The sequence below is a fragment of the Mauremys reevesii genome, linkage group 1 (assembly GCF_016161935.1).
Source record: "Mauremys reevesii isolate NIE-2019 linkage group 1, ASM1616193v1, whole genome shotgun sequence".
NCBI lineage: Eukaryota > Metazoa > Chordata > Testudines > Geoemydidae > Mauremys > Mauremys reevesii.
Genome location: NC_052623.1, coordinates 145,704,903 through 145,732,299, shown reverse-complemented (window position 1 = coordinate 145,732,299; position 27,397 = coordinate 145,704,903). Strand labels below are relative to the sequence as shown.

At 43.4% G+C, this 27,397-nt stretch overlaps 2 protein-coding genes across 9 annotated transcripts in view; one reads left to right on the top strand and one right to left on the bottom strand.

Moving 5' to 3' along the window:
- Positions 1 to 7,893: 7,893 nt before the first annotated feature.
- SAT1 (spermidine/spermine N1-acetyltransferase 1) lies at positions 7,894 to 11,330 on the bottom strand. 2 transcript variants are annotated; one of them, XM_039520769.1, is made up of 6 exons: positions 11,072 to 11,330; positions 10,583 to 10,634; positions 10,409 to 10,492; positions 8,975 to 9,076; positions 8,847 to 8,887; positions 7,894 to 8,453 (listed from the first exon to the last, which is right to left on the bottom strand). In XM_039520769.1, the coding sequence occupies exons 1-6, from the start codon at positions 11,135 to 11,137 to the stop codon at positions 8,283 to 8,285; spliced, it is 516 nt and encodes a 171-aa protein (XP_039376703.1). In that variant the 5' UTR covers positions 11,138 to 11,330; the 3' UTR covers positions 7,894 to 8,282. The 2 variants fall into 2 exon arrangements, with proteins under 2 accessions (XP_039376703.1, XP_039376704.1); XM_039520770.1 differs by lacking the exon at positions 11,072 to 11,330 and adding an exon at positions 10,748 to 10,892.
- Positions 11,331 to 14,122: 2,792 nt separating this feature from the next.
- ACOT9 (acyl-CoA thioesterase 9) overlaps positions 14,123 to 27,397 on the top strand; it is a 39,748-nt gene continuing 26,473 nt past the window's right edge. For 2 of the 7 annotated variants that reach the window (XM_039520471.1, XM_039520469.1), the window contains exons 1-3: positions 16,495 to 16,605; positions 19,619 to 19,707; positions 24,973 to 24,999. In XM_039520471.1, coding sequence (XP_039376405.1) covers positions 16,592 to 16,605; positions 19,619 to 19,707; positions 24,973 to 24,999 — 130 coding nt within the window. In that variant the 5' untranslated portion in view covers positions 16,495 to 16,591. Of the gene's footprint in view, positions 14,154 to 16,494; positions 16,606 to 19,618; positions 19,708 to 24,972; positions 25,000 to 27,397 lie in introns of those variants that run through there. The other 5 variants (XM_039520475.1, XM_039520472.1, XM_039520476.1 and 2 more) reach the window with 5 other exon arrangements.

Genomic DNA, 27,397 nt, shown 5'->3' with positions numbered 1-27,397 from the left:
AAAACAGTCAGGAACCGATAAAAGCAGGTGTATTGGGAGCTCTGCCTAAGACATTCCAAAGTAACTAGCGACTTTGGGTGCCCAACATGAGACACCTCCAAGGATCTTAATTTTTCAGGATGAGCTGAGCTCCCACCACCTGAAAAGGTGACTCAGGTTGGTCACGCAAAGACACAGGCATCCAGAATCACTAGTAGCTTCTGAAAATCTCAGGCTTTGTTATTACAGATTCCTGTGTTTCACCTGAAATTGATTTATTGGGTGGTTAAAATCTTTTGGAAAAGCTGTATCGGTACAGATTTCTTGGAAAATACTGTTACACTGAGGTTTGGGCAATCACATGTGACGTTGCTGGGCATGATAGGCACCATCCATTCAAGCTAAATGAGGGAACATTTAAATGCCTCTTTGTTTAGTGATGGCTGAAAAAATGGAAACCCACTGCCCAAGAACTAGCCTGCATGCAAGCCTGGGCAGAGGCTGGGCTACGCAGTCCAAAGAGTTTCCTGGGGGTCTTGACAACTAATGCAGGGATGGGGAATTGATTTAGTTGCTGCTGCATGTGAGAAGCAGGAGAAACACCACAGAAGCATACAAAGAAGGAAGCAAGAAATTTTGATGGACAGAGAAGCACTTTCAGCATGAAACTGAAAAAAAATCTAAGGAGGCAAGATTTTGGGTAGAGTACTGGATGGAAAAAGGCTTGGAATTGTGAGCAAAGACACTTACCTCCTGCTCTTTGATACCTGCTGTTTTCAGGGATACAGGACTTCATGTACAGTCCTTGTAAATAAACAGGATTGCATCATAGAGATACCTGACTCCATCATCTGTTACTCCTAACAGAAACAACTGGCCAGACCCTGAATATTGGCAGCTAGGGTCCAAAGGGGTAGCAATATTTAGACGGCAAAGGCTTCATGCTTTGCTTCTCCCTGTAGCTTAACTTCAACCCAACCAACTATTAATTTTACAAGATTTTTAATCCCTGTCAGTGGTGAGTCAGGAGCAGTGATAGCTAGAGCCTCTTATTTTGCAGTTGTCCTTACTTGGTGCCAATTCTTTGCCCCGATGATGTGGTTTTAGACCTTCCTAGTTGGTTGAGTATTGGACCTACACACCTAAAATCCATCTACTGAAGCTGTGCAAAGATCTGTAAGTACTGTTGGACATAATGCTCTTCTCTGTCCACTTTGAAATAGGACATACTAAATATATTATCTAGTGGAATTGGACAGTACTTGCACTCTGCGGTACATATGTGTACATAATTCTTTACAGGGAGTTGCAATGAGCTTTTATTTAAAGCTACAATAATAGGGTTACTTATTTAAACAGAAAAATATTGCGAATAAAATACTTAAATCCATGGCATCAACTGAAATGAATAGGGATTTCTGAGGAGCTGGTGGGGCATCCATGTATCTCAGTTGCCTCGCATGTGCCTGACTGTGAAACTGCAACACTTTTTGAAATCAGTAGGACTTTTGTTTGCCCAGCAACAGCAAAATCCTACCTCGTGCACACTTACCGGTTATGCATATATAACAAATTCAACATGCCATGGGGATATAAAAGTGATGGAAATGGGGAAGACCATAGATGCTGGGGTTCTGCCGCAGCCCCTGGCTTGAAGAGGTTTCCACCATACACAGGGTTTACAGTTTGTCAGGGACTCTCAGCACCCCCATTGTACAAATTGGTCCAGCATCTCTGGGGAAGACACAAACGAGCTAGGTATGTCAGCCCAAACACATGCCTTGACACCACATCATCCTAGGGTTGGTTGTTTTATGTCACATGTGTTATAGAAATTTTTTTTAGGAATCCTTTACAGAATGCTATTGAAACTGTTTTGATCTTTTTTATTCTTTTGTATTGTAGCCCTCCACTTGTAAAGTCATGTGTCTGGGTTACCAGGAATTCAACTGAAGCGGGAATCAATGGTCAAAAATAAAAATAAATAAATCTTCCAAACATGCTCCAAAATAACACTTGTATACATGATTTTTAAGTATGATGCCATGGGCCTTCCCTAGGCAAGAATCTGGGTCCCATTAGGAATCTGCCATCTCCAGTGGCATGAAGCTTCTGTTTCTAGCCCTTCAGCAATGGTTTGCAACCTTTCCCGGGACATCTTTTTCCATACAGGGGATTCCACCCCTTTATCATGACTCCCAACACTTGTTCATGAGCTCTTTGGGAGTTGAAACCCCCGAGACTGAGAATCAGTGTCAAATTCCACCCCTGGAAAGAAGCATTCAGAGAAAGCCAATGTTTCTCAGTGTGGTCAGTGCGTCTTACACCTGTGCTTGATCCAGTGACTCTATGACAGTCCCAGCTACAGACTCTGGCTGCAGAATCATGGACTACATGGGGTCCTGAAGACAATTACTGATAGCTAAGATCGCAAATCATCAGAATGATCCAACTTGAAAAAATGGGTTCTACTATTAAAATTAAATTATAATACTTACAAAAACTCAGTTGAAATGAATAGGAATTGGTGAAAGGGGAAATTTTACAAGGGTTACACTCTGTCCACATGCTAGGCTTGTGCTGATAATATTTGGATTTGGGAGGTCTCTTTTTCTGAACCTGGGCCTCACTTTGCTGTCACTTGGATCTACCCACTGTGTGACACTGTGGACTTCATTTCTATCAGCCTTGTTGATAGCCTGCCATCTTTCAAAGATATGCAGTTACATAAAAAGGGGGTTGTTTCTTGTAATGACAGAGGAGCAGCCTATGCTACAATCTTTCCTTACAGTTCATAGCTATTTTTGTTTAGAACTGGCTTACTGTCGATGTAATTTCTTTGAGTATGGAGCATATTGCTGCCTTTCTCTGCCAGTTCTTCCCATTAATTTTCAGCAACAAGTAACTTTTGTTCTTAAACAACTAAATCATTATCCGGTTTCATGCTGATCTACTAAGCTATAATTAAAGCAATCTCACAGAAGTAAAAATAATAAAATGAGGGCTAGCAAAGAATCTGGGATCTCTCTATTTTAGCTAAATTGTTCCTAATTTAATTTGCATTTTAAATGGACTGTTCTTCATACTAGTGCTTCTACATAGCTGGTCATGTGTGCCCAGCCAACCATTTCTCATTAGTAGCAGGAATTAGGGAATGTGCACGTGAAACTGAGGGCATATCTACAGTACAAACTTAAGTTGACTTAAGTCAACATCCAGCCACCGCAGTAATTACTGCAGGTTTTTGTGTCCACTGCCCTTCTTTTGTTGGTGGAGTGCATCCTCACTGGGAGTGCTAGGACTGACTTCAGAGGGGCAGTGTGAGGGCCAGCTGGGCTCAGAGCCGGGAGCCAGGAGCCCAGGCAGCAGCCAGGCTCCCTGCAGGGCGTGGGGAGCCTGGGTGGTAGCTAGGCTCAGAGCATGGAGCCAGCAGCCCAGGTGGCAGCAAGGCTCCCTGCAGGGAGCTGGACAGCAGCTGGGCTCCAGCTGGAGTCCCCCCAGCCCCAGGGTGACCAGAGCTGTGAAATTGACAAGAAGGGCAGCTAACAGCCAATGTAAGTAACTCAGTGTCTACATCACACTGCATCGCCCTAAATACACCAGCATAAGCCCTACGCCTCTTGTGAAGGTGGAATTATATGATGTCAGTGTCGTAGGGCACTTACATCGGCGGGAGCAAGGCTGTAGTGCAGACACTGACATAATTAGGTTGACATAAACTGCCTTACGTTGACCTAACTCTGGAGTGTAGATCAGGCCAGAGTCTTCCATTCCAGACTGAGGTCGTACATACTTTACCCACTCCAGTACTATAGTCTGTCAGTTCCTCTGTATCTGCTTCCCAGAGCTATAATAGAACTTGACGCTCCAGCCCAAGAGTAGCACTTAACATTTTGTAAATAGTTCAGACGGTTAACTAAAATAGATTCCATTCCTGCAGTGAGCTCTGCACGGCCAGTCCCTGAGCTCTCACAGAGACCAGCTGAGGGTATGGCTACACTTACAGCTGTACAGCACTGGGCGTTACAGCTGTCTTCATACAGCTGTGTAGGGAAAGCGCTGGTGTGTGGCCACACTCACAGCTACCAGCGCTGCAGTGTGGCCGCATTTGCAGCGCCGTTGAGACTGGTGCATTATGGGCAGCTATCCCAGCATTCAAGTGGCAGCAACCCGTGCTTTTCAAAAGAGGGGGGTGGGATGGAGTGTGACAGGGCACGGGGGAGAGAGAGAGAGAGAGAGTGGATTTTTGGAGCCGACGCTGTGTGTCAGATTTTTTCTTTTCATTTTAGCAGCAGATTTTGCAAGGCAGGGAGCTGAACATTTCCTCAACCCCTCATTCACTCTTAACTGCAAATAGCCTGCAGACCAGATAAGCAGCTGCTCCGACAGACTCCCTTTCTCCCCCCTCCCCCTGCTGTTTCTCTCCTCAAGCAAACACTAGGCTGTAGACAGTCATCCCCCTGCCTGCCTCATTCACAGCAAGGTAGTGGGTTATCTCAATTGATTGTTCACAGTCAGTTACAGATTGATCACAGCAAACAAGAGCTGTGTTTGTTTTTTAGATAAGCAGCTCCCGGAGCCCCGAGTTCACAACAAAACAAAGAGAGGCATCATAGCAAAACAAAGAGAGTAATTTAGTTAAAAGCATTCTGGGATATCTCCTAATACCCTGGAGGCCAATAACAGCGCTGGTGTGTGGCCACACCCGACGAGCAGCACTGCATCACCAGCGCTGCACTCGTTATACCCCAAGCAGACCAGGTGTTCGGCCAGCGCTGCAGCCAGGGAGTTGCATGCTGGATGTGCCTTGCCGGTGTGGACAGTTACTAAGTTGCAGCGCTGTAAAGCCTCCACCAGCGCTGCAACTCTCCAGTGGAGCTCTGTGTGGGTGCAGGGCTCCCCTGTGCAGAATTCACAGCAGCCTTAACTTTGGATCAGTATTTTTGTTAGTTTCCACTGCAGTACACTATACTACACACACAGCTGCTTTTGGAATCAGCTTTAGAAATAATATCAAGTTAGTGTGGAATTAAACTCTATAAGAAAATAAAGGAAATTGTATAGCAAAAGCAAGCTCTGGCTTTTTATTATAATAAAAATCATTGAGGTGAGATTTTCAAAGGCACTTAGAAAAGGCTGGGTTAGACACCTCCTAAGTTATTGCCTATGTATTTCCATAACACCTAGCACTGTCGTCTCTGACCTGTATAAAGGCTGAGTTATTTATGATGTATAAAGGTAGCATCAAGTTTTAAACAAAAGATTTTTTTCTGTTTTCCTCTTTGCTGGTGGCTCTTGGCGACATTTTTTTTGGAAGACCCAGATAACATCACATACAGCCTAAGTTCCTTCTAAGCTGTGCGGCCAGGCATCAGCCCAATGCCGCCCAGAGGGGGGGGGGGCAAGTGGGGCAATTTGACCCAGGCCTTGGGCCCCACAGGGGCCCCCATGAGAGTTTTTTGGGGCCCCTGGAGCGGGGTCCTTCACTCACTCCAGGGTCCCCAGAAAACTCTCGTGGGGCCCAGGTTTCTTCCGCTATGGGTCTTCGGCGGCAGGGGGGGTCCTTCTGCCACTGAATTATTGCCGAAGTGGGACCCACCGCCGAAGTGCCGGGTCTTCGGCGGCAGAGGGCCCCGCCGCAGGTCTTCGGGGCACTTCAGTGGCGGGTCCCAGAGTGGAAGAATCCCCGCCGCCGAATTGCCGCCGAAGCGGGGGACCCCCACTGTCGAAGACCCCAGGCCCCTGAATCCTCTGGGCAGCCCTGCATCAGCCTAGAAAACATTACGCAGGTGCCCAGGGCTGCAGTGGGGAGAGATGCCTCTTCTCCAGCCCCAGACCTGCCGTGGCCAGGGGGAGAGGTACCTCTCCCCTCCAGCCCCAGCCCAATACTACCCTTTGTTCCCTGGCTTTTAACCAGTTCTCAATCCATGAAAGGATCTTCCTTCTTATCCCATGACAACTTAATTTACATAAGAGCCTTTGGTGAGGGACCTTGTCAAAGGCTTTCTGGAAATCTAAGAACACTATGTCCACTGGAGTCCCCCTTGTCCACGTTTGTTGACCTCCTTCAAAGAACTCTAGTAAGACATGATTTTCCTTTACAGAAACCATGTTGACTTTTGCCCACCAAGTTATGTTCCTGTGTCTGACAATTTTATTCTTTTCTATTGTTTCAACTGACGTTAGACTTCTGTTATTGCCAGGATCACCTCTAGAGCCCTTTTTAAATATTGGCGTTACATTAGCTATCCTCCAGTCATTGGGTACCGAAGCTGATTTAAAGGACCGGTTACAAACTAGTTAATAGTTCTGCAATTTCACATTTGAGTTCTTTCAGAACTCTTGGGTAAATGCCACCTGGTCTTGGTGACTTAATACTGTTAAGTTTATCAATTAATTCAAAAACCTCTAGCAACACTTCAGTCTGTGACAATTCCTCAGATGTGTCACCTACAAAGGATGGCTCAGGTTTGGGAATCTCCCTAACATCCTCAGTCGTGAAGACTGAAGCAAAGAATTTAGTTTCTCCACGATGACTTTATCATCTTTAAGTATACAGATGCTTTTGTATCTTGATCATTCAGGGACCCCACTGGTTGTTTAGCAGACTTTCTGCTTCTGATATACTTAAACATTTTATTACCTTTTGAGTTTTTGGCTTGCTGGTCTTCAAACTCCTTTTTGGCATTTATTACATTTTTACACTTAATTTGGCAGTGTTTATGCTCCTATGTACCTAGCTGCAACTGAACAAGGTGGGTCTTTGTACTGCAGTAGAGTAAGATGATTCCCGTCCCAAAACCACTTACATAGAAAGTCTAATTCTATACTCAAAAGTTGTATTGGTAAAAATTTTGGTGAGTTTTTTTTTTTCTTCAAGTCAGTCTACCAGTGCAAACCTTAGTGGGGAGACAGTTCTACTGGTACAACATATTCCCATTCCTGTACAGGATTAAGCTGATCAGTATAACCATCTCTATATTTACTGTCTTAACTATGCTGGTACAACCCTTCTAAAGTAAATAAGGCTCCAGTAGTGAAGTTAGTAGTTTTTGTACTTCAGCCAGTCCAAGCATGATTCCGATATAATGAAAACAAGTGAAAGCGTTAACTGTAACCCTGGTGTGTTGCTTTCATTATCAACCTCACTTCCTTCTGCCTTCCTGTTCAGGTGTAGAGTCCAGCTAGTTTTATGAAAATGTCAAGTTCTCTCCCCACCTTAAAACTGTTTTACTACAGAACAGCTCCATTAGTAGGATAACCATCTTTAGGCATTTATAGCCCTGTGCACAGTGACAATTTTTTCATGTTTTGGTATCTTTCAGCTTCTTTAAAAAGGACAGCAGCTAGTTACAAGTAACCCCACCACCTGTTCTTGTGTTCAAATTGGTTTTAACAAAAATTTAGTTAGGGCTGGTGCAAAATGCTCACATAAATACTCTTCAATCAATTTAAACATGATTTATTGACTTAAGTTGGTATGAAATAAAAGTTAAAACAGTATAAATTAGATTTGAATTGATGTGTCCACAGAGGGGTTTTATACCATCTAATTACTTAAAAGCCAATTATAGTTAAACAAGTGAAATCTGTATTTTAGATAAGGCCTCTTTACCTACTGATATTAACAGCATTGCCTCTAATTACTTCCACTATCAGAGAAAAAGCTTCAGATTACATATTAGTTTTGTTTTTCATTTGGAGGGAGAAAAACTTTTTTTAAAAAGGAGCTACAAGATCCTAAATTGGAAGGGTGGACAGATACATAGTAACTGGTAGCTACATTAGTTTCAACAAAAGCACTGATTTCAAGTCCTTGTGATGCTGATTGGCAGTGGTGTTATTTATTGCTGTAGGAAATAGTGACCAAATGAAAGCTACTTTACTTGTAAGAATTCAACCACACTACACTAATGCCATTAAAGTGAAAATACTATACTTTATTTTATAAAAGGAAATTAAAACAAAAACCCTGCCAGTGTGTACATTGTACACATTTGAATGACACTCACAACAATGAAGTTTTATTCAATATACACTGAAAGATCACTAGCCCACACTGGTGAAGGATGATGTTTACAAGCAAATAAATTGGACTTCACAGATGTCATTTCCTGTAAAACTGATGTTTCAAGTCCAGATGACAGATGACAGCAACAATTATACTACAATAGCGCTGGTAATGGAGCTTTGGAATTAGTGTCCATGCTATTTATTCCACTACAAACTGTATAGAAAGCAAGGCAAGACTTTATTCAGAGTATGATTCAGGGATAAGATTTGTCATTTTCTAGAATAATTCCTCACTCTTCAGTTGCCATTTTCAACAGATGTTCTTTGTCAATTTTGAAGAGCCTCCATCCTTCCTCAGTGGACAGATCAGAAGCACCTCTTCTCTTGTAGAACCTGATCGAAGGTTCATTCCATTCTGCGACTACAAAGTGCATGCTGCTACAGCGGCATTTGAGAGCAACCTAGAAACAGATAACTAGTATATTAGGTATACAGCAATCTTATGTGTTATGTACACAAATCTATCCTTCCACTCACTATTGACAGACAATATGATTTATTTTGAAGTGGACACCACTACTAAAATGTTTGCAGTTTCCTCCTTTGTCCCTCATCTCTATTGTGCCTATCACAATTCTGCTTCTATGAAGAATCAGACAGATACTAAGCCACTAGACGTTTACAGAATCTGACAAGTCTGCCCTATATGTCCATTTATCCACTTTACTACAGCAACTAAATCGCTCACTTTCAAGTACTGTTAAAGGGTAATATTAATTCAGACAACTGACAGACTTGCTTCTCTGCTGTTGTCTTGTGCTAAAAATCTAATGGAGAAAGGAAAAACTACTTGCCTGACTCAGATTCTTCAGAATTTCTGAACCAATGCCAAGTCCTAAAAAGTCAAGAAATGTTAGTTGTAATTTTTTAAAAAAGCACATACAACAAACAAAGCTTTTAAAAGCTATTCCTTAAAACATACCTCTGAACTCAGGCATTACAAAGAAATCTTCAAGATACAGCAGTTTTCCAATCCATGGGTCATAAGTGAAGTAGTACATGGCAAAGCCCACAATAAGATGTCCTGTAACAAAGGATTTATATTACATCAGCAAAAAAAACCCTTATTTCTGAAAGGCAACAAGATTAGTACATTTCAGCTTACATGCATGTACAGAAAGAAAACCTAGGTATTTAAATTACATGCAACTATTAATTTATTAACTGTTATAAGCCTGATTTAAGAATGGAAGTTTGTAATAAGCATATTGAGGTGTAGGTAAAATAGGAATTCTGATAGCTTGAGTTCTGTGTTGTGGAATGAAGATTATCCTTCTGGTTCCTCAAAGGCAGTGTTTACAGTTATAGCGAACAATGAACAACTAAGGCTTTCTGCTACAGACACATTATTCATACCCTACTGGTTTATCAGTATGTCCACTTTGGATTATAAATTGGTTTACATTTTACACGGCAGTTCAGAATATGGTGGCAGTTAACTCAATTCTGCTTTCTTAAAAATCAGAACACAACAATAATAGTAGAATCTAAAAACACACCTTTAAAGTCTGTCTTCCAATTAATATTTCTCAAAAATTGCTCAGTGGGAAAACCAGGAGTGCTCACAGGCAGCCATTAGTTAACATAATGGCATCTCCAGCACTGCCTCAACTGTGTTCCCACTGATAAAGTAGTAGTCTGTCTCCTTTATCCTGGGCACCAGAAAGATATCTACTTTGGCCAACAGCTTTCCTTGTTTACTTGAAACAACTCTATGGCTCACCCTGTAAGAGGAGCCAACCAGTCAGTGCAAAACTGGTACCCTCTTCCAACATCATCCAACTCAGTCCTAAAACTTGAGAATTCAAATCATGTTAGCCATAATGCTTTGCACATACTCATACAAAGAGAGTGCATTCAGAATTTCTGATCTACCGTGTGTTTTTTGGTAAATGCTTGGGAATAGTACTTGTCCCTGTTAGACCTTACCTCATGTATCATGATCATCTACTTTATTGTGTAACGGATCTTTTAGTTACCTCCCCGCCCATCCATGTACACGGAAGGGCCATGTACATGGCGAAGCTAGAGACTGTAACCTGAAGATTGGGGACAAATTAAAGAAAAAATGTGATTCAACAGGATTACATTAAGGTAAATTAGGGTCAAACAAGAACAACCATTTAATGAAATGGAATTACAGTACATCATATATATTATACCTGGTCTCCAGTGTATTCAGGATGGCTGATCACTTTAGAAAAACATAATGGTTCTTCTATTTCAATAGTTGCATTTTAACTCTTTCGTCTTACCCAAATTCACAGCTTGAGCTTTATGTATAATCAGTAGCTTTAAATAAAGTTACATACATCCTGTGCATTTCTGATTTTTAAAAAGCAGCAGGATGTCTTACCTTCAGCTGTCCACTGTTCTTCTGGCACTTCTGCAACAAGACAGTGGTAGAAAGGATGTTCACCAAAGCCATCTTCAAGCAGATCTATAAGACGACAATAAACTGATATACATTCTATATTAACTGTAGTGGGACAAACAAAACAAAACAAACTCACAGCACCTAATTTGTTACCTTTTTCAGTTAGGACTACTTGGTCTTCCATATCCTCATATTTAGCTAGTTCCTGCAAAAAAAAAAAAAAAAGTATAGGTATACAAATATATTTCCCTGTGTAGAGAAGACATTTCTCACCCAAGTGCTGTTTACACAAAGCAGCACTGAGAGGAAGCCACTTGCCCGCGCAGAGAGTGAAGCGCAAGCAGCCCATTGCACACGAAGTGAACACAAACAACTTGCTTTTGCCACGTCAGGAGGGCAAAGGTGCCCGCCCCCCTCCAGCGGAGCAGGGCTGGGTGCTGGGCAGACAAAACCACGGGGGGGGGGGGGACGAGAATTTCTATCCCCTGTGGCACAACAGGTGCAAAGGTTCTGATGACAACAGCAGATTCTAACTCCGCCCCCCGCCTCCTCCCCTCCAGGCTCCCCCTCCTCCCCTCCTCCTTCCTCTCTCCCCCCCAGCCTTTCCCCTCCCCCCCCCCGCCGCCGCGCGCCGCCCGGTACCTTGATGAGGCGCAGCAGATCGGGGCAGTCCTCGGGCCGCGCGCTGCGGATGCGGAACGGGGCCATTTTCGGCGGCGCTTCCCCCTGCGGCCCCCCCGGCTGGCGAGTCCCCGGTACGTGAACAGGAGCAGCAGCAGCTTGTTCATTCGTGTCCCCGGCGCGGCGGCTCAGTCAGGCTCCGAGCATGGCGCGGCGGCGGCAGCAGCGACCCCAGCCCTCCTGCGCGCTCCCGGCTCTGCGCTGTCTGGAGGCGGCCGGCCGGGCGGCCCCTATTTATCGGCAACGGGCCCCGCCTCCTCCGGCCCCTCCGCCAATGGCCCCGCCCCGCTCAGGCCGTCAGCCAATCACAGCGCTCCTGACCCCAGCATTACCTCACTCTTCCGGAAACTGTGGGCGCGGCGCGTGCGTCTGCCCAGCGCGCGGCCGGAGCGCGCGGCCGGCAGCGCCCCCTGGCGGGCAGAGGCTGCGGCCTTGCTCCAGGGGCTGTGACTCCCTGACCTACAAAAACTTCAGCGCTGGGGTTGGGCCCCGTGGCCTTTGGGCTGCGAGCTCCGTGGGGCGGGGACGGCCACACTGGGCATGGGGACACTAACTGCTGCTCACCTGCGTGGCACACACCCTGCCAAGGGCTGGTGTAACCAGCAAACTAGGCGACTGCCTGGGGCGCCAAAAAGCGGTGTCCCCCCCATTTTTTTTTACACTATTGCTTCCGGCGGGGAGACGGGTTGCTCGCAGCCACATTAGCACCTATATCTGCGGGCTTCCTCTGCAACCAGGGGCTCCGCTGCCTTCCTCTGCTGCGCCCCAATCACTGCCCCTCTACGCCCCCCCTGCCAGCCCGGAGCTGCCTCCTCCCTGAGCCCCCAGGCTGCCGCATCGCTCTCTAGCCTGCTCCCTCTGGCTCTGGCAGTCCCCAACCCCCTGCCGCAGCAGCAGCTGCTGCCCAGGGGCTGCCAGCTGCAGATCAGAGCAGGTGACATCAGCCCACCTGCAGCTGGCCCTATTGACAGCAATGCAGTGGTGGGAGGCGGGGGTGGGGGAAAGGAAGAGGAGACCGTGGCCACCGGTCCACCTGCGGGGGTGGATCATAGCCCTACCAGAGGATACAGGGCTAAAGAGCTGCAAAAGTGTAACTGTCCTCAGCACCTGCCACCTTCCAAGGCTTCATCCCCATCCATCCTTGCAACCCTGTGGAGCAGGTAAATAGAGCCCCATTTTGGGGGAAACTGAGGCAGAGAACAGGGACGTGACTTGCTCAAGGTCGCCCGGGGAGTTATTGTCGGAGTCCTGTTTTGAACACAGGAGATCGAGGCTCCTAGTTCTGCACTGGCTTATCCATTAGACCAGAGGCCTTCAAGCCCTGAGCTCTGCACCTGCCCACACAAGGTATTAATCTGGGATTCAGAGGCAGCACACTGCAAGTTTTCAGTGAAGAAACATGGCTGTCTCAAGCCCTTAAGGCTACAAGGAAAATATTCCAAAGGTGATGGGCGTCTAGTTGACACAGTTCTGTCTGCCTGAGTCTGCAGCCAGCCTGGGACAACAGCTCTAGGAAATGCGGCAGTAACTGTTAAGTCTAATTACGACATTGTCAGAGCCAGATTTTCATGTAATATGGGTGGCCAGTTGCATGGTGCACAACCACTGCAAGTGTGTGAGCAACTTAGGTTAAGTGCAGCTGAACACTGGGCAGGCTGCAGCACCCTAGAGATTTTTGTATTCCCACTGAATGACAGCAGATGCACCAGTAACTTTACAGGTAGAAGTTTAGTGACCACATTAGGGCCATCTCCTCCCCACTCCCCACTCCCAGCACTGGGCCAACTGCCCCTCATCATTCTCCTGATTGCCTGTATGGTTATTGTTGGGAGAGCTGCTGTGGATTGAGGGGTGTATATGGAGCTGCCTTTGCAGGCTCAGTCCTGGCCCAGCATTCAAAATAAATTGCCCTGAGTTTCAGAAGTACTGAGAACCATGGAGTTCCCACAGGCATCAGGGGAACCTCAGGTGCTCAGCATCCGCCAGTCCCTCGGTTTCAGTGGCAATTTGGCGGCGGGTATGCCGAAGGTGCGGGACCGGCGGACCTCCCGCAGGCATGCCGCCGAAAGCCGCCTGACTGCTGTGCTTGGGGCTGCAAAATACATAGAGCTGCCCCTGCACATTTGAGCAGGTCTGACACCCCACCTCCCATCCAGCACAGAGCAGCACTACACAGACTATAGTGGCCAGTAAATTCTGCACAATGCTCTCAGTTTTATACAGCCTCATCCCACAGGACTACAAATCCCAGGACACAATCTATGGCCTGGGCCCTACTGACAGGGAGGGAAGGGACCCCAGGGCAGACTCATCTGTGCACAACACAACTTGTGAGGAGATTTTTATCTAAAAGCACCAGCCTCCAATGAAAGTGCCATGGAGGTCTGTAATGACAGCTATACAGCACATAGAGGACTTTGATTTGTAAAAGTCTCATTTAGAAGGTGTTCTTTAACATAAGTCTGTAAAACATCCATAAATATTCTGGCAGGGATCAGAAACATGACACAGACAATCCAATTTTATAAAAGACCTCTGGTGCTCATGAGACCTTTGTTGATTTTCCATTTGACACACACACAATTATATTATCAAGAAACCGGATGTTGGGTAATGTCGAAAAGTGTCTGTTTTTTTCTGGTCACAAGACAAAACAGTCACATGGCTTTACAAACGCTAAAGTTTCAACAATGTTTTACCATTTTTGGTTTCAATGCTTCCTGTTTTACCATTTTTGAGTGTTCAACTTTAATTCAACCCACTCCACTGAAATATGCTGACTGTGTGTTATTCCAGCTGTGATAAATGAGATGGGGGACACCCAGCCAGCCAGTTGTCTATGGAATCCCTCTTGGTGGTTGTTCTCTACTTGCTTTACCTGTAAAGAGTTAACAAGCCCACAGGTAAAAGGAAAGGAGTGGGCACCTGACCAAAAGAGCCAATGGAAGGGCTAGAACTTTTTAAACTTGCCTTTGTCTGTGTTGTTGTTCTCTGGGAAAGAGGGGAACAGAGAGCAGTTATGCTGTGAGAAGCTTTAAGCCAGGTATGAAAAACCATCAGATCATATTTAAAGATTGCTTATCTGAAACACCAGAAATGTAAGTAAATTAGGGAAGGTCTAGGAAGATGCAATTAGGGTTATTTCTTTTATTTTTTATTGGTTTGTGGACTCCTCTGTGCTAACCCCAGATGCTTTTGTTTGCTTGTAACCTTTAAAATGAACCCCTAAAAAAGCTAATTTGGTTGCTTACTTTTTGGAATTACTCTAGCAATAGCCTGAGTTTTCAGATGAATTTTTTTTTTTTTTTTTTTAAGAACAGGATTGGATTTTTGGTGTCCTAAGAGGTTTGTGCATATGCTGTTTGATTAGCTGGGGGCAACAGCTAATTTTCTTTGTTTTCTTTCTCAGCTCTTCCCTGGAGGGGTGGGGGGGTGAAAGGGCTTGAGGGTCCCCACAGGGGGGAATTCCCAAGTGCATCTGAGTTCAAAAAAGGTTTTTTTTGCATTTGGGTGGTGGCACCATCTACCCATCCAAGATCAGAGAGAAGCTGTAACCTTGGGAGTTTAACGCAAGCCTGGAGTGGCCAATATTAATTTTTAGAATCCTTGCAGGCCCCACCTTCTGCACTTGAAGTGCCAGAGTGGGAATCAGCCTTGAAACCAGCTAACATGGTTTGCTTTCAAATTTAAAAAGGTTAAAAAAACCTTTGAAATGGCAGAATAGTTTTATGAGCTAGTGTATGGTACAAAATATAGACAAGAGGAAACAAAAAGAAAATGATACACTACTGCTTACCACTCACAGCCTACATGCTACACTGATTAGTGGTATACAAACACATATGTAGCTGGCTTGCTAGATCAATCAATTACAGGTAAAAATTCATTTCAACAGAGGATCCAAGCAAGAAAATGTTGTCTAACTTAGCATGAAGGGCCTGTTTACTCTGGCCTTGCATAGGGGTGAGGGCAGTACTGACCCTGAATTTGGAGCTAGGAAGATGACCCAACAACAGCCATTATGGAATGGATGTTGAAGGAATGAAGGGGGAAAAGTGGGAAGGAAAAATGTCATTAGACCTCTGTAAATTGGGCCCTGGAAAGTTCAGATAGTGCCCTCAAAGACAGAATTCTTAATGGTTACTGCTGAAGGCAGAGGTCACATAATGGGAAATATAATAGCATGGAAAAACAATGGCTGTAATAGGGAGACAGGATTTCATTTTTAACAACTTATTAAAATAAACAGGCAAACCCAAAATTGAGAACTGGTGTAAGCAGGGAAGTGATACATCAGGTCTGAATGTTTTTGAAATATTTATCTGATTTTTACATTTATATCTTACACCTTACTATCTGAGCACCTTTGGTTGGTAAAAATACTTTTTTGAAGAGTTTTAGTTTTCTAAAAAGTTGTCATATTTTGGCATAATTTGGTTCTGCTGTAAGTCCTGAACCAAAGAGAGAGAGTGTGCATGTGTGCACTTCTGATCCAGTAATGCACTTATGCATATAATTAACTCTGAGCATGGAAGTAGTCCTGGTCAAATCTTAATCTTTGTAATCCTGTATCCTGGGGTACACGTGTAATTATAAAGAACACAGAGACTGCAATCACATTTTAAAATTATTTTGGAAAATGAATTTATTGTAAATTATCACATGACTAGAGTTGGCTGGATACCCATTCATGACTAAGATTTCTGTGATCCAGAGAGGTCATTTGAGAATCAAAGGAAAAGGTGTATCATTCTTGCAGTTAGAGTTTCTTATAAGCATTTCATAGCCCAAATGCTAATGAACAATTTCTTTTGCTGGATGGAAAAACTGATTCATCCAAACTCAACAGGTTTTACATGGAGTTGATTGCTACTTGATAACATAAGAACATGCATAAGTCTTTTGAAAAGGTCATTTCAATAACTGTTTATTTTAAGGCTGATAGGAACTTACCAAATTCACAGTCCATTTTATGATCCATGGGGCACCCATGGATGAAAGTTAACTTAAAGGATTTACCGATATGCCAGAGTCTTGAGCAGGGGGTGGAGCCTCAACCAGAAAGGGGTGGCCTTTAAATCCCCGGATCCCAGGGCAGCAGCTGCCTAGTTGGAGCCCCTCTGGTGGCGATTTAAAGGGTCTGGGGCTCCCAGCAGTGGCTGGACCCCTGAGCCTCCAGCCACCGCTACTGCAGCAAAGCCCCAGGCCCTTTAAATCACTGCTGGTGCCCCAGTGCCAGACCCCCCAGGGCAGTAATGGCAGCCCAGGGCTCCAGATGTTACAGAGAGATCCTGGCCCTTTAAATCAGCACTGGTGCCCTGGGCCCTTTTAAATCTTGATTTAAAGCCCCGCCCCTTCCGGTCAAGGCCCCGCCCCCTGTTCGGGGCGGAAGGAACCATAGATAGACGAAAGGATTGGGCGGCTCTCTGCGCTGCGGCGTCTCTATGGTGTTGGAGGACTAAGGTCCCGCCGCAGGGCAGGATGCTGGCGCTCAGGTGAGGGGCGGGGCCGGGCCGGGGCCGAGCTGCTCCAGGGCCGCGGGCCGCTCCCTCCGCCCCGGGGCGCGGCCGGGGCCCGAGCGCGGCCGGTGCCCCCGGGCTGCCATCTGCCGGGCGGGGCCGTTGTGCCGCCGCCGCCGCTCGCTGGCCCCGGGTTCCGCGCTCCTGTGCGGGCGGCGCCGGCGCCGGAGTCCCCCGAGGCGGGTAACGGGGCTGCGGCGGGAGCCGCCTTTGCCCGCGGAGGGGCGCGCTGCTGCGCCCGCCTGGCGGCGCCGTGTCCCGGCCCTGGGCGGGGGCGGCCCCTGGTCTCCGCTCCCCGGGGCGCCCCCGCCCCGAACTTGTAACTTCCAGACGCAGCGTTACCGTCGCTGACATGGGCTGCCGGGACAGGCTGTCAAATCCCGGCGGCGCGCTGAGGAGCGTTACTCCGTAGAGCCCGTGTAAACGGGCGCTGTCCGGGCGAAATGTAGAGACCTGAGTCTTGCATCGTGGTTCGGCAGCATTTGATAAATAACCACACAGTGTACAAGGAAGCGAAGAATCAGGCTACATAGATATTAAACTAGCCGCTTTACAAATAATTCATTAAATAATTCAACTTGAAAAATGCATTTTTTTGCCATTAATGCTAGTTGCCCTGTTTTTTCACTTATCTTAGATAATGAAAATTGAAGAGTTGTACTGTTGTTTTCAGTATTTAACTTAATTTTGCAATTACTTGAATTGAAAACACTGTAGAGGAATGTTTAAATCCAAGCAAGCTGTTTGAAATGAAATGCAAACAAATCAAACAGGCAGATTTTGAACCCTTTTCTACTAATGCTTGGGGCTAAATTCTGCCCTAATTTATACCCTGTGCAACTCTATTGATGCCAATGGGCTGAGCCTGTACAGTGTGTCAGTGAGGCCAGAATATGGTCTTAAATGTTAAAACATTGTTTTCCTCCTAAAGTACTTGCCATTGTATTTTAAAATCCTATAAGAATATGAACTGAGTTAGCAACAGATCACCCGGCGGCTCTGCTAATAAAAGTGAACCTTGGAGTCAAAGGCTGTGCCTGCAGTAGGGGATGTTAAAAGAAAGTTTCCACCATTACCACTGCAGCAATTCCTAGTGCAGATGAGATTTAGTGCAGTGGTCCCCAAACCTTTTACATCTTGCCCTCCCTTACCCATGTTCATGTCCCCCCATGGGAGCCTGGTTGGGAGCTGGGGCCACGGTTGTGGCCAGGGGCCGAGGCTAGGGTTGGAGCTGCAGCCTGGCTGAGAGCCAGGGGCTGAGGCTGGGGCATCAACTGGGGCCAGCAGCCAGGGCAGTGGCTGGATGCAGAGCTGCAGCCAGGATCTGGGGTCACAGCTGGAGGTTGGACCGGAAAAGAGCTGGGGACAGAGTGGAACTGGGTGGTGCTCCCTCCCTGCCCCCCATGGGGGCTGGCCCAGGCCCTGCTCCCTGAATGTTCATCTGTCCCCCACAGGAGGGCACGCCCCACAGTTTGGGGACCATTGTTCTAGTGTTTTTACTGTCATGTTAGTTAAATCAGCTAGAGAGGTGCAGGGTCCATAGTGGTGTAGCAATACATGATCTTTATGTAGATAGCCCTGCCCTGTTATACATGCTGAAGGCTTACCCAGTTTTGAGGTGAACCCTCTGACCATTTCTGCAGGAGGTTGAAGGACAGGCAAACCCTGTTCCTTGACACGACAATATAGGGGATTGCAGTGAGAATTTTACCAGACAGAATAAGGAGTAATGGTCTCAAGTGGCAGTGGGGGAGGTTTAGGCTGGATATTAGGAAAAACTGTTTCACTAGGAGGGTGGTGAAGCACTGGAATGGGTTACCTATGGAGGTGGTGGTATCTCCTTCCTTAGAGGTTTTTAAGGCCCATCTTGACAAAGTCGTGGCTGGGATGATTTAGTTGGGGATTAGTCCTGCTTTGAGCAGGGCATTGGACTTGATGACCTCCTGAGGTCCCTTCCAACCCTGATAGTCCCTAAAGAATCATAGAATATCTGGCCTATTGAGATTAATATGGGGAACATGCAAATACAAATCAATAACAATGTATCATGAGTTTATTAGAAAAAGCAATGTTGCTTTGTGATCAAAATATGAAACTTGAAGTTAAGACTCAAAAAATCTAGCAACTTTGGTGCTGACTGAGTATGTAACCTTAAGGAAGTCATTTAAACCCAGATCCTCAAAGGTATTTAGACTCCTAACTTCAGTTGATTTCAGTGCTAGGCATCCACCCTAATGTTAAGGAACTTGCACTCTGTGAGACAGTGACCTGAAATGACATAGCTTTTTCACTAATATCAATAAGCCTCCTTTGTTGTTTGTTTTACTTTTCCAAATTAAAACTAGCATCTTACTGCGATAAAACAAAACCTTTATTTCAGTAAATTTTACATTTTCCCAATTAATATTACCTTAAATGATTTAAACTCATGTTCACTTTAGTAAAAATATTAGGTATGTCCAAGAATCCCAAAATGATTTAGAAGTGTTGCTATACCTATTTTACAAATGGATAAATTGAGGCACAGAGACATTGAGGCACAGATCCACCAAGGTATGTAGGCTCCTAACTTCCAACCGCAGTCTCTGCTGACCAAGCCCCTTTTAAGGTGACTCAGATTGGGAACCTAAACTCATGAAGCACTTCTGAAAATCTTGGTCACTGTTTATATGCTTCATTGACAGCTTCTTCCAAATAATGTTATGAAAACATTGGGGAAACAACATATCTGATTTGGCTTTATTCTTCCTCTTCCCCCCCCCAAATATTTTTACCGTGCAAGTAATGCAAATTTGTCTCTTTTACTAATTCTCTCCATGTGTCAATTTGCAGTTTAGCCAACTCCGCCTATATGTCTAAACTATTGTGTTCCTTTTGAAAAAAACTTCTATGGAGATGATGAAATGAGTCTCTGAAGTAGTGTGTACCTTTCTCATTTGTTTTCACTGCAATAATTTTGAATGATGCTTAATTCCTTTCATATCTACAGATGTACTGTAAAGAAGGCTCCTTCTCTCCTGGCTAGGGCACTGACATCCATGACTAATGGCTTCCAGTCTCCTCCAGACATGTCTGAAGGTAATATAACTGATTGAATTTTGGAAGATCATGTCATTAAAGGGTTTTATTCTTTCCTTTATACTGTTGGGTGAAAAGCACTGTCCTTATCAGTTATTAAGCTTAACTAGTTTAATGCTTTAATAATAAAATGTTAGGACAATATATTACCACCTTAATCAAGCATAACGCATAAGTAAAGTAGATAGAGCAGGATAATGTAATGATAAGTTAGCCTACTAGGAGAATAGCTCCAGGACTAGGTATTTCTGGCATCTGGTCCAATCCGTGTAAGTCCTGCATTGCTCCACCTCCCCTTGTTAAACACGCATTTTTTATATTATGTCTTGTAATGTTGCATGGGCACAAATTATTTAAACTACCTAATCTGCAAACATTCCATTCTAAATATGTTTTCTAATAGAGTTTTAGCAGAATAAATAAAAAAGTAACAGGTACCTCCTTAGCTATCTTTTATTTAACCATTGCTTTCATATGTAACAGTACAACAACAGTTGAAAGAAATAATGAACACATCTGTTTGTTATGGCCTTGGAGTTGCTGACTAGTTCTGTCCAGTCAGTGTTTATCCTTCCTAATCTGTCTTGCTTGTATCTATCGAGAAAAATTACACATTGTCTGTTTCACTTTGCCCAGTTATCTACACAGACCAAGAATCCACTGTAAGTAGGATGCAAACCAGCTTTCTGATTTCTTTACAACCTTTGAAAGCTATGTCAACAACACACAGAGAAAGCATTTTTACATTTTCTTATAACAATATCTACTTCGCTAACATTAAATACAGTATATTGTACTTTTCGTTCTAATACTCACATGCTACTCCCATTAAGGAGTGACATGGATGTATTGTAAAGAGTATATCCCTTAGTGTAGTTCATATTATTTAAGATCTAGTTCCTGACAGTTTCTTTTATGTAAAATTCTTGCACGTGTTGAACTAATGGTAAATCTGGGTGAATGCAGCATACAAGTTCAGGGTATCAGCGTGGTCCTTTTTGCCTAGAAAAGCGGAAAGCTCATGTCTGTTTTTTGGGAAGGCACCTTTCCTTTTTCCCTGAGGATGTGTTCTGGATGGAGGGGAACTGTAGGATGGGGACATATGGATGGTGGGGGAGGATGGGCAAGAAGAGGACAGAGTGAGGAATAGAACTGAAATATCCTCCAGAAAAGCTGAGAGTTTTTATACATAAGAAATTATATATGAAAATCCTTTAATCTGATCAGAACCATGGATTATGAACACTTATATCAGTATTATTTTATATTAAAATACCGTTTTTAATCAGATTTATAATAATTAAATATGAAACATGAAGTGTTAATGTTTTAATTTTAAAATGAAAGTAAATGCAAATAATAATTACAGTTAGGCAGCCCAAAAAAGAATTTGAAAAGCAACTAGCAAAAAGACACACAAACTAACAGCAATTTTTTTTTTTAAGTACATCAGAAGCAGGAAGCCTGTCAAACAATCAGTGGGGTCACTGGATGATTGAGATGCTGAAGGAGCATTCAAGTAAGACAAGGCCATTGTGGAGAAGCTAAAGACTTCTTTGCATCTGCCTTCACTGCAAAGGATATGAGGGAGATTCCCACATCCCACCCATTCTTTTTAGATGATTTATCGGAGGAACTGTCCTAGATTGAAGTGTCAGTAGAGGTGGTTTAGGAACAAATTGATAAATTAAACTGTAATAAATTACCAGGACCAGATGGTATTCACCTAAGTTCTGAAGGAACTCTAATATGAAACTGCAGAGCTACTAACTGTGCAACGTAACCTATCTGTTAACAGCCTCTTTACCAAACAACTAGAGGATAGCTAACGTAATGCTCATAAAAAAAAAAAAAAGGCTCGAGGCAATCCTGGCAATTGCAGGCTAGTAGGCCTAACTTCAGTACCAGGAATACTGGTTGAAACAGTAGTAAATAACACAATTATCAGACACATAGATGAACACGATAAGTTGGCGAAGAGTCAACACAGTTTTTGTAAAGGGAAATCATGCCTCCCCAATCTATTAGAATTCTTTGAGGATGACAACAAGCATGTAGACAAAGGTGATCTGTGAATATAGTGTACTTGGACTTTTAGAAAGCCTTTGATAAGATCCCTCACCAAAGGCTCTTTAGCAAACTAGGCAGTCATGGGATAAGTGGGAAAGTCCTCTCATGGGTCAGTAACTGATTAAAAGGTAGGAAACAAAGGTTAGGAATAAATGGTCAGTTTTCATGGTGGAGGTCTGTAAACTATCTTTACTGAGACCAGTGCTGTTCAACATATTCCTAAATGATCTGGAAAAAGGAGTAAACAGTGAGGTGGAATCTCACAAAGCTGGGTGATTGGGCATGTGTGATTCAAAACCTTGTCTCTCTCACCAACAGAAGTTGTGCAATAAAAGATATTACCTTACCCACCTTGGGCAAAAAAAGGCAGATGAAATTCAATGTTGATAAATCCAAAGTAATTCACATTGGAAAACATAATTCCAACTATACATACAAAATCATAGAAGATTAAGGTTGGAAGGGACCTCAGGAAGTCATATAGTCCAACCCCCTGCTCAAAGCAGGACCAACCCCAACTACATCATTCAGGGCTTTGTCAAGCTGGGCCTTAAAAAACCTCTAAGGAAGGAGATTCCACCACCTCCCTAGGTAACCCATTCCAGTGCTTTACCACCCTCCTAGTGAAATAGTTTTTCCTAATATCCAACCTAGACTTCCCCCACTGCAACTTGAGACCACTGCTCCTTGTTCTGTCACCTGCCACCACTGGGAACAGCTGAGCTCCATCCTCTTTGGAACCCCCTTTCAGCTTGTTGAATGCTGCTATCAAATCCCCCCCTCACTCTTCTTTTCTGTAGACTAAATAAGCCCAGTTCCCTCAGCCTCTCCTCATAAGTCATGTGCCCCAGCCCTCTAATCATTTCCATTGCTCTCCTCTGGACTCTCTCCAATTTGTCCACATCCTTTTGGGGGGGTGGGGGGGAGGGAGGAGAGGGAACTGGATGCAATACTCCAGATGTGGCCTCACTAGTGCTGAATAGAGGGAAATAATCACTTACCTCGATCTGCTGGCAATGCTCCTACTAATGCAGCCAAATATGCCGTTAGCCTTCTTGGCAACAAGGGCACACTGTTAACTCATATCCAACTTCTCATCCACTGTAATCCCCAGGTCCTTTTCTGCAGAAGTGCCGCTTAGCCAGTCAGTCCCCAGCCTGTAGCGGTGAATGGGATTCTTCCTTCATAAGTGCAGGACTCTGCACTTGTCCTTGTTGAACCTGATTAGATTTCTTTTGGCTCAATCCTCCAATTAGTCTAGGAGTCTTCATTAACTGTTTGACTCCAAGATCTCTTGCTTGAGTGCTTGTGGCTAGTTCTCTGAAAGGATCTGCTCAATGTGCAGCGGCAGTGTGTATGTGTATATATATATATATATATATATAATTAGAAACCATTAGGAAAGAGAGAGGGGCATTAAAGATATTTTCTTATCACCTATATAAATCAATGGGATGCCCACACCTTGAACGCTGTGTGTAGTTCTGTTTGCTCCATCTAAAAAAGACATGTTGGAATTGGAAAAATACAGAGAAGGGCAACAAAAATGATTAAGGATTAAGCTTCCATATGAAGAGAGATTAAAAAGACTGGGACTGTTCAATTTAGAAAAGAGACAACTAAAGGGGGATATGATGGAGGTCTATAAAATCATAAACGATGTGGAGAAAGTGAATAAGGAAGTGTTATTACCCTTTCACATAACAAGAATCCAGGGTCACCCAATGAAATCAATAGCAGGTTTAAAACAAAAGGAAATACGTCTTTACGTAAAGCACAGTCAACTTGTGGGATTTGTTTCCAGTGGCTATGGTGAAGGCCAAAAGTATAACTGGATTAAAAAAAGAATTAGATATGCTCAAGGAGGATAGATCCATCAGTGGTTATTAGCCAAGATGGTTAGGGACACAACTCCATGCTTTGGTGTCCGTAAACTTCTGACTGCTAGAAGCTGAGAGTGGACAATGGGATGGATCACTTGATACATTGCCCAGTTCTCTTCATACCCTCTGAAGCATCTGGCACTGGCCATTGTTGGAAGACAGGATACTGGGCCAGATGGATCATTGGTCTGATCCAGTATGGCCATTCTTATTTTTTAACATGTACATTAAAATAGAACAAAGGGACTGAAATGGGACACAAATAATTCCTCTGAGATTCTGATACTGTCTAATCCCTCAGTCATTCTCTAAATAGAAACTCTCGTACTAATGACTGGGTTACTACTTGTGACTTACTGAATGTTGGAGATTTGTGTTAGTAAATGAGCAAACACATAACTGAAGGGTGGGGAGGAGGGGAAGAAAAGCAGGATACCACATGTTGTATTTAATGAAAATTGTACTTGGTTCATTTACTGTGATTGTAATTTTAGATTTAGCTATAACAGTACCAGCTAGTAATACAGTACAGTACATTTTTGTAAAAGCTTCTAGGGGCACTCTGTTATTGGTTATTTACTGAGAAATGGGGAGCAATTGATGGTTTGTATATTATAACACTTACTGCTTAGTGAGGTTCTACTCTAAACCGGTAACTTTATTTGCCTGTAAAAACACCATGCAGACTTCCATTGCTACATATAAATAACTTGTCCTTCTTTCATTCCCATTCATTGTATTAATCTATTTTTCCAAGCTGTCTCCTAAGTGCTGGATGCTCACCCCAACTTGTTTTTCCATATCACTGACCTCCATTCAAATCCCGTCTGTTTAAAAAAAACAAAAAAAGCTCACTTCTTCTGTATCCTCATAAGAGGTGAACCAAACAACACATTAAAGATCATCCTCCCCCCCCTGCAACTCTCCAAAAAAAATACTGTTATTCCTTCCTCTTACCTATTTATTGCATCTTTTCTTCCCCATTTACATCTGTTGAGGCCTTGATCCTTGAGGCTGCTCACATGTGTTAAGTTAAACATGTACATAAATGTTTGCAGGATCATGGTCATAGATTATAAGCTCTTCCGGGCAGGAAGGGACTATTGCCATTACTGGTACTTAACAAAAATTAATATTAAAATGAACCATGTAACTGAATGAAGACAAGTTGCCTACAATTAGATACTAATGTGCATGTGCAAAGTGGAATTTGAAGGGGAAAAATAACCAGACAACCCGTGACTAGAAGTGTACTCTTTTTCCTTGTTTTATGGTGGTATTGACTATCTAACTTGTTTTTTCCACTCCACAGGACACTTACCCATTCATGTGAATAATGGTGTGTGGTGGTAATCAGCATGCATTTTAATATTTACAGAACCGCTTCAAGCCTATCTTGCTACTATCTAACTTTACTTGAGGATTCATGAAAAACAAAAACTAATATTTTTCTCTGTCAGCTTTCACAAGTCATCCTTGTGGTCATTAAAACTGTTTACTGTGATATGTGAGTGGTTTCAATCTCACTGGTAGAAATATTGTCACAGGACATATATACAATGTGCTGATTGATATAAGGGCATGCTAGATCACTTGTGTTTTTAAAAAATCTGCAGGTAATAAAACCATTATATTTTAAGGCACAGATCCTGCAGTTCTTATACATGTAAATCTCCCATTGACATAAATAAGAATTTTACCTAAGTAGAGATTGCAGGATTTGACCCAAAAAGTATAAACAGAAATATACTCAGGAAAGCCCTGGAATAAGTTTTTCCAACTTAGGTGCCTGAATTCACGCTCCAATATCCATATTTAGGAATTTAAGCAGCCTGACTTTTGAAACGTTTTGAGTGCCTGTATCTTCCAATGAAATCAATAGGAATTGTAACCAATCAATACTCTTGAAAATTCAGGCTATTTATTTAGGGCCCTATATATGGATTTAGCAGCCTAACTTTAAGGACTCAAGTTTGAAAATCTTTGACTTGGTATTTGAAGCAATGTTGATAATTTAAAGAGATGCCACATACCAACTCTACTCTGCTTTTGTTGAAAGACCCAAGCCAACATTTTCCAAGTTGGCTGCCTAAAGTTAGACTCCTAAAGCCTCAGTTAGACATCTAAATAAAAACTTTGATTTTCAGATGTGCTGAGTACCTGCAACTCCCACTGAAATCAATAGCAAGGTCTGCTTAAAAAATGATGGCACAATATGGAGCTTTGTTTGGGGAATACTGCTGTGTAACTTACTTGAAACGAATGGCAAGCTTACTCTCACTCCTAATGGAAATTAGATTTCAGTGCATCCAATAAATACTTGTATCAGATGTGTAGCCGTGTTAGTCTGGATCTGTAAAAGCAGCAAAGAATCCTGTGGCACCTTATAGACTAACAGACGTTTTGGAGCATGAGCTTTTGTGGGTGAATACCCACTTCGTCGGATGCAACCGGATGTCTTGCATCTGACGAAGTGGGTATTCACCCACGAAAGCTCATGCTCCAAAACGTCTGTTAGTCTATAAGGTGCCACAGGATTCTTTGCCAGTAAATACTGTTAACAGTCTTAGCCTCTGATTACCTTCACATTCTCTAGGGCAGTGTTTCTTAACCTTTTTGATTCCAGGGATGGGCTTGCTGTCTTCATAAACTTTCTGACCTTGTCTACACTACAGGGTTACTTCAGTATAACTTGCGGTGTTCTGGGGTGTGACTAATCCACACACCTGAGCAGCGTAAGTTATACCGAACCAAGCACCGATGTAGACAGAACTATGTCGGCGGGAGAGTTCTCTGTGCTGATAGAAAACTATTTTCCGTACTCTGTTTTTCAAACAGCCTATTTCTTGTACATTGTGCAAAAGTCTCTACATGCACTGAAACATTAGGGTTTGTTTTCCTAGCTGCCAGCTGTCTCTGAGGCTACTTTAAATTTCCATCTGTTCAAATTAGAAGAAATCTGTATCTTGATACCATCCCTTGTAGAGCCAGCTCAGCTTTCACTTTCATTGCTGTTTACAATATTCTCTCTTGATCTGAGGAACTCATAGAATTTGTATTTATACTAAACAGCTTTAGTGTTGGGTTTTTTGTGGTTAGAAAACCTTTTCTGGTTTGAGTGAATACTGTTACAGTGGAGCTGCAACAAAGAGTTTGAAACTGATGCAGCATCACTTTATTAGTACACTATAGCAGGGATGCTCAAACTTTTGTATATTGTGGCCCACATGGTCATATGGATTGACTCATAGCAGTGGTTCCCAAACTTTAACAACCTGTGAACCCCTTTCACTAAAATGTTAGGTCTCACGAATCCCCTTCTAAAAATGAATATATCCAGGGATTTTCTCCTTTACCTGAGTATAAATTATAAAAAGCAGTGATCTTGGAAATATAAAATTTATTTTTATGATATGCTTATTACACACTATTTATTATTATTTATCATTACAGTATTTTTATTAAATTATGAAAACGGCAACACACTTCCAAGATCTCCCCTTCATAGCTTGCAAAGAGTTCTGTGGCACCTTATAGACTAAGGTGCCACAGAACTCTTTGCTGCTTTTACAGATCCAGACTAACACAGCTACCTCTCTCATCCTTCATAGTTTGTATCACTTTGAATAAGCCTGTTATAAGACAAGGCTCTTATGTTTCATCAAGGAGTATCAGGTGTGAAACAGCATAAAGGTATTTAAGAAGCCAACTCAAAGCACAAGCATTCAGATCTTGAG

Bases quoted from the DNA above. Each gene is read 5' to 3' on its own strand.
- SAT1 (XM_039520769.1), bottom strand. From the start codon at position 11,137: ATGGCCCCGTTCCGCATCCGCAGCGCGCGGCCCGAGGACTGCCCCGAT. The intron at 9,077-10,408 runs GTAAGACATCCT...CCTTTGTTACAG, and splicing joins AGAACAGTGGACAGCTGAAG to GACATCTTATTGTGGGCTTT. The intron at 8,454-8,846 runs GCAAGTAGTTTT...ATCTGTTTCTAG, and splicing joins TTCTGAAGAATCTGAGTCAG to GTTGCTCTCAAATGCCGCTG.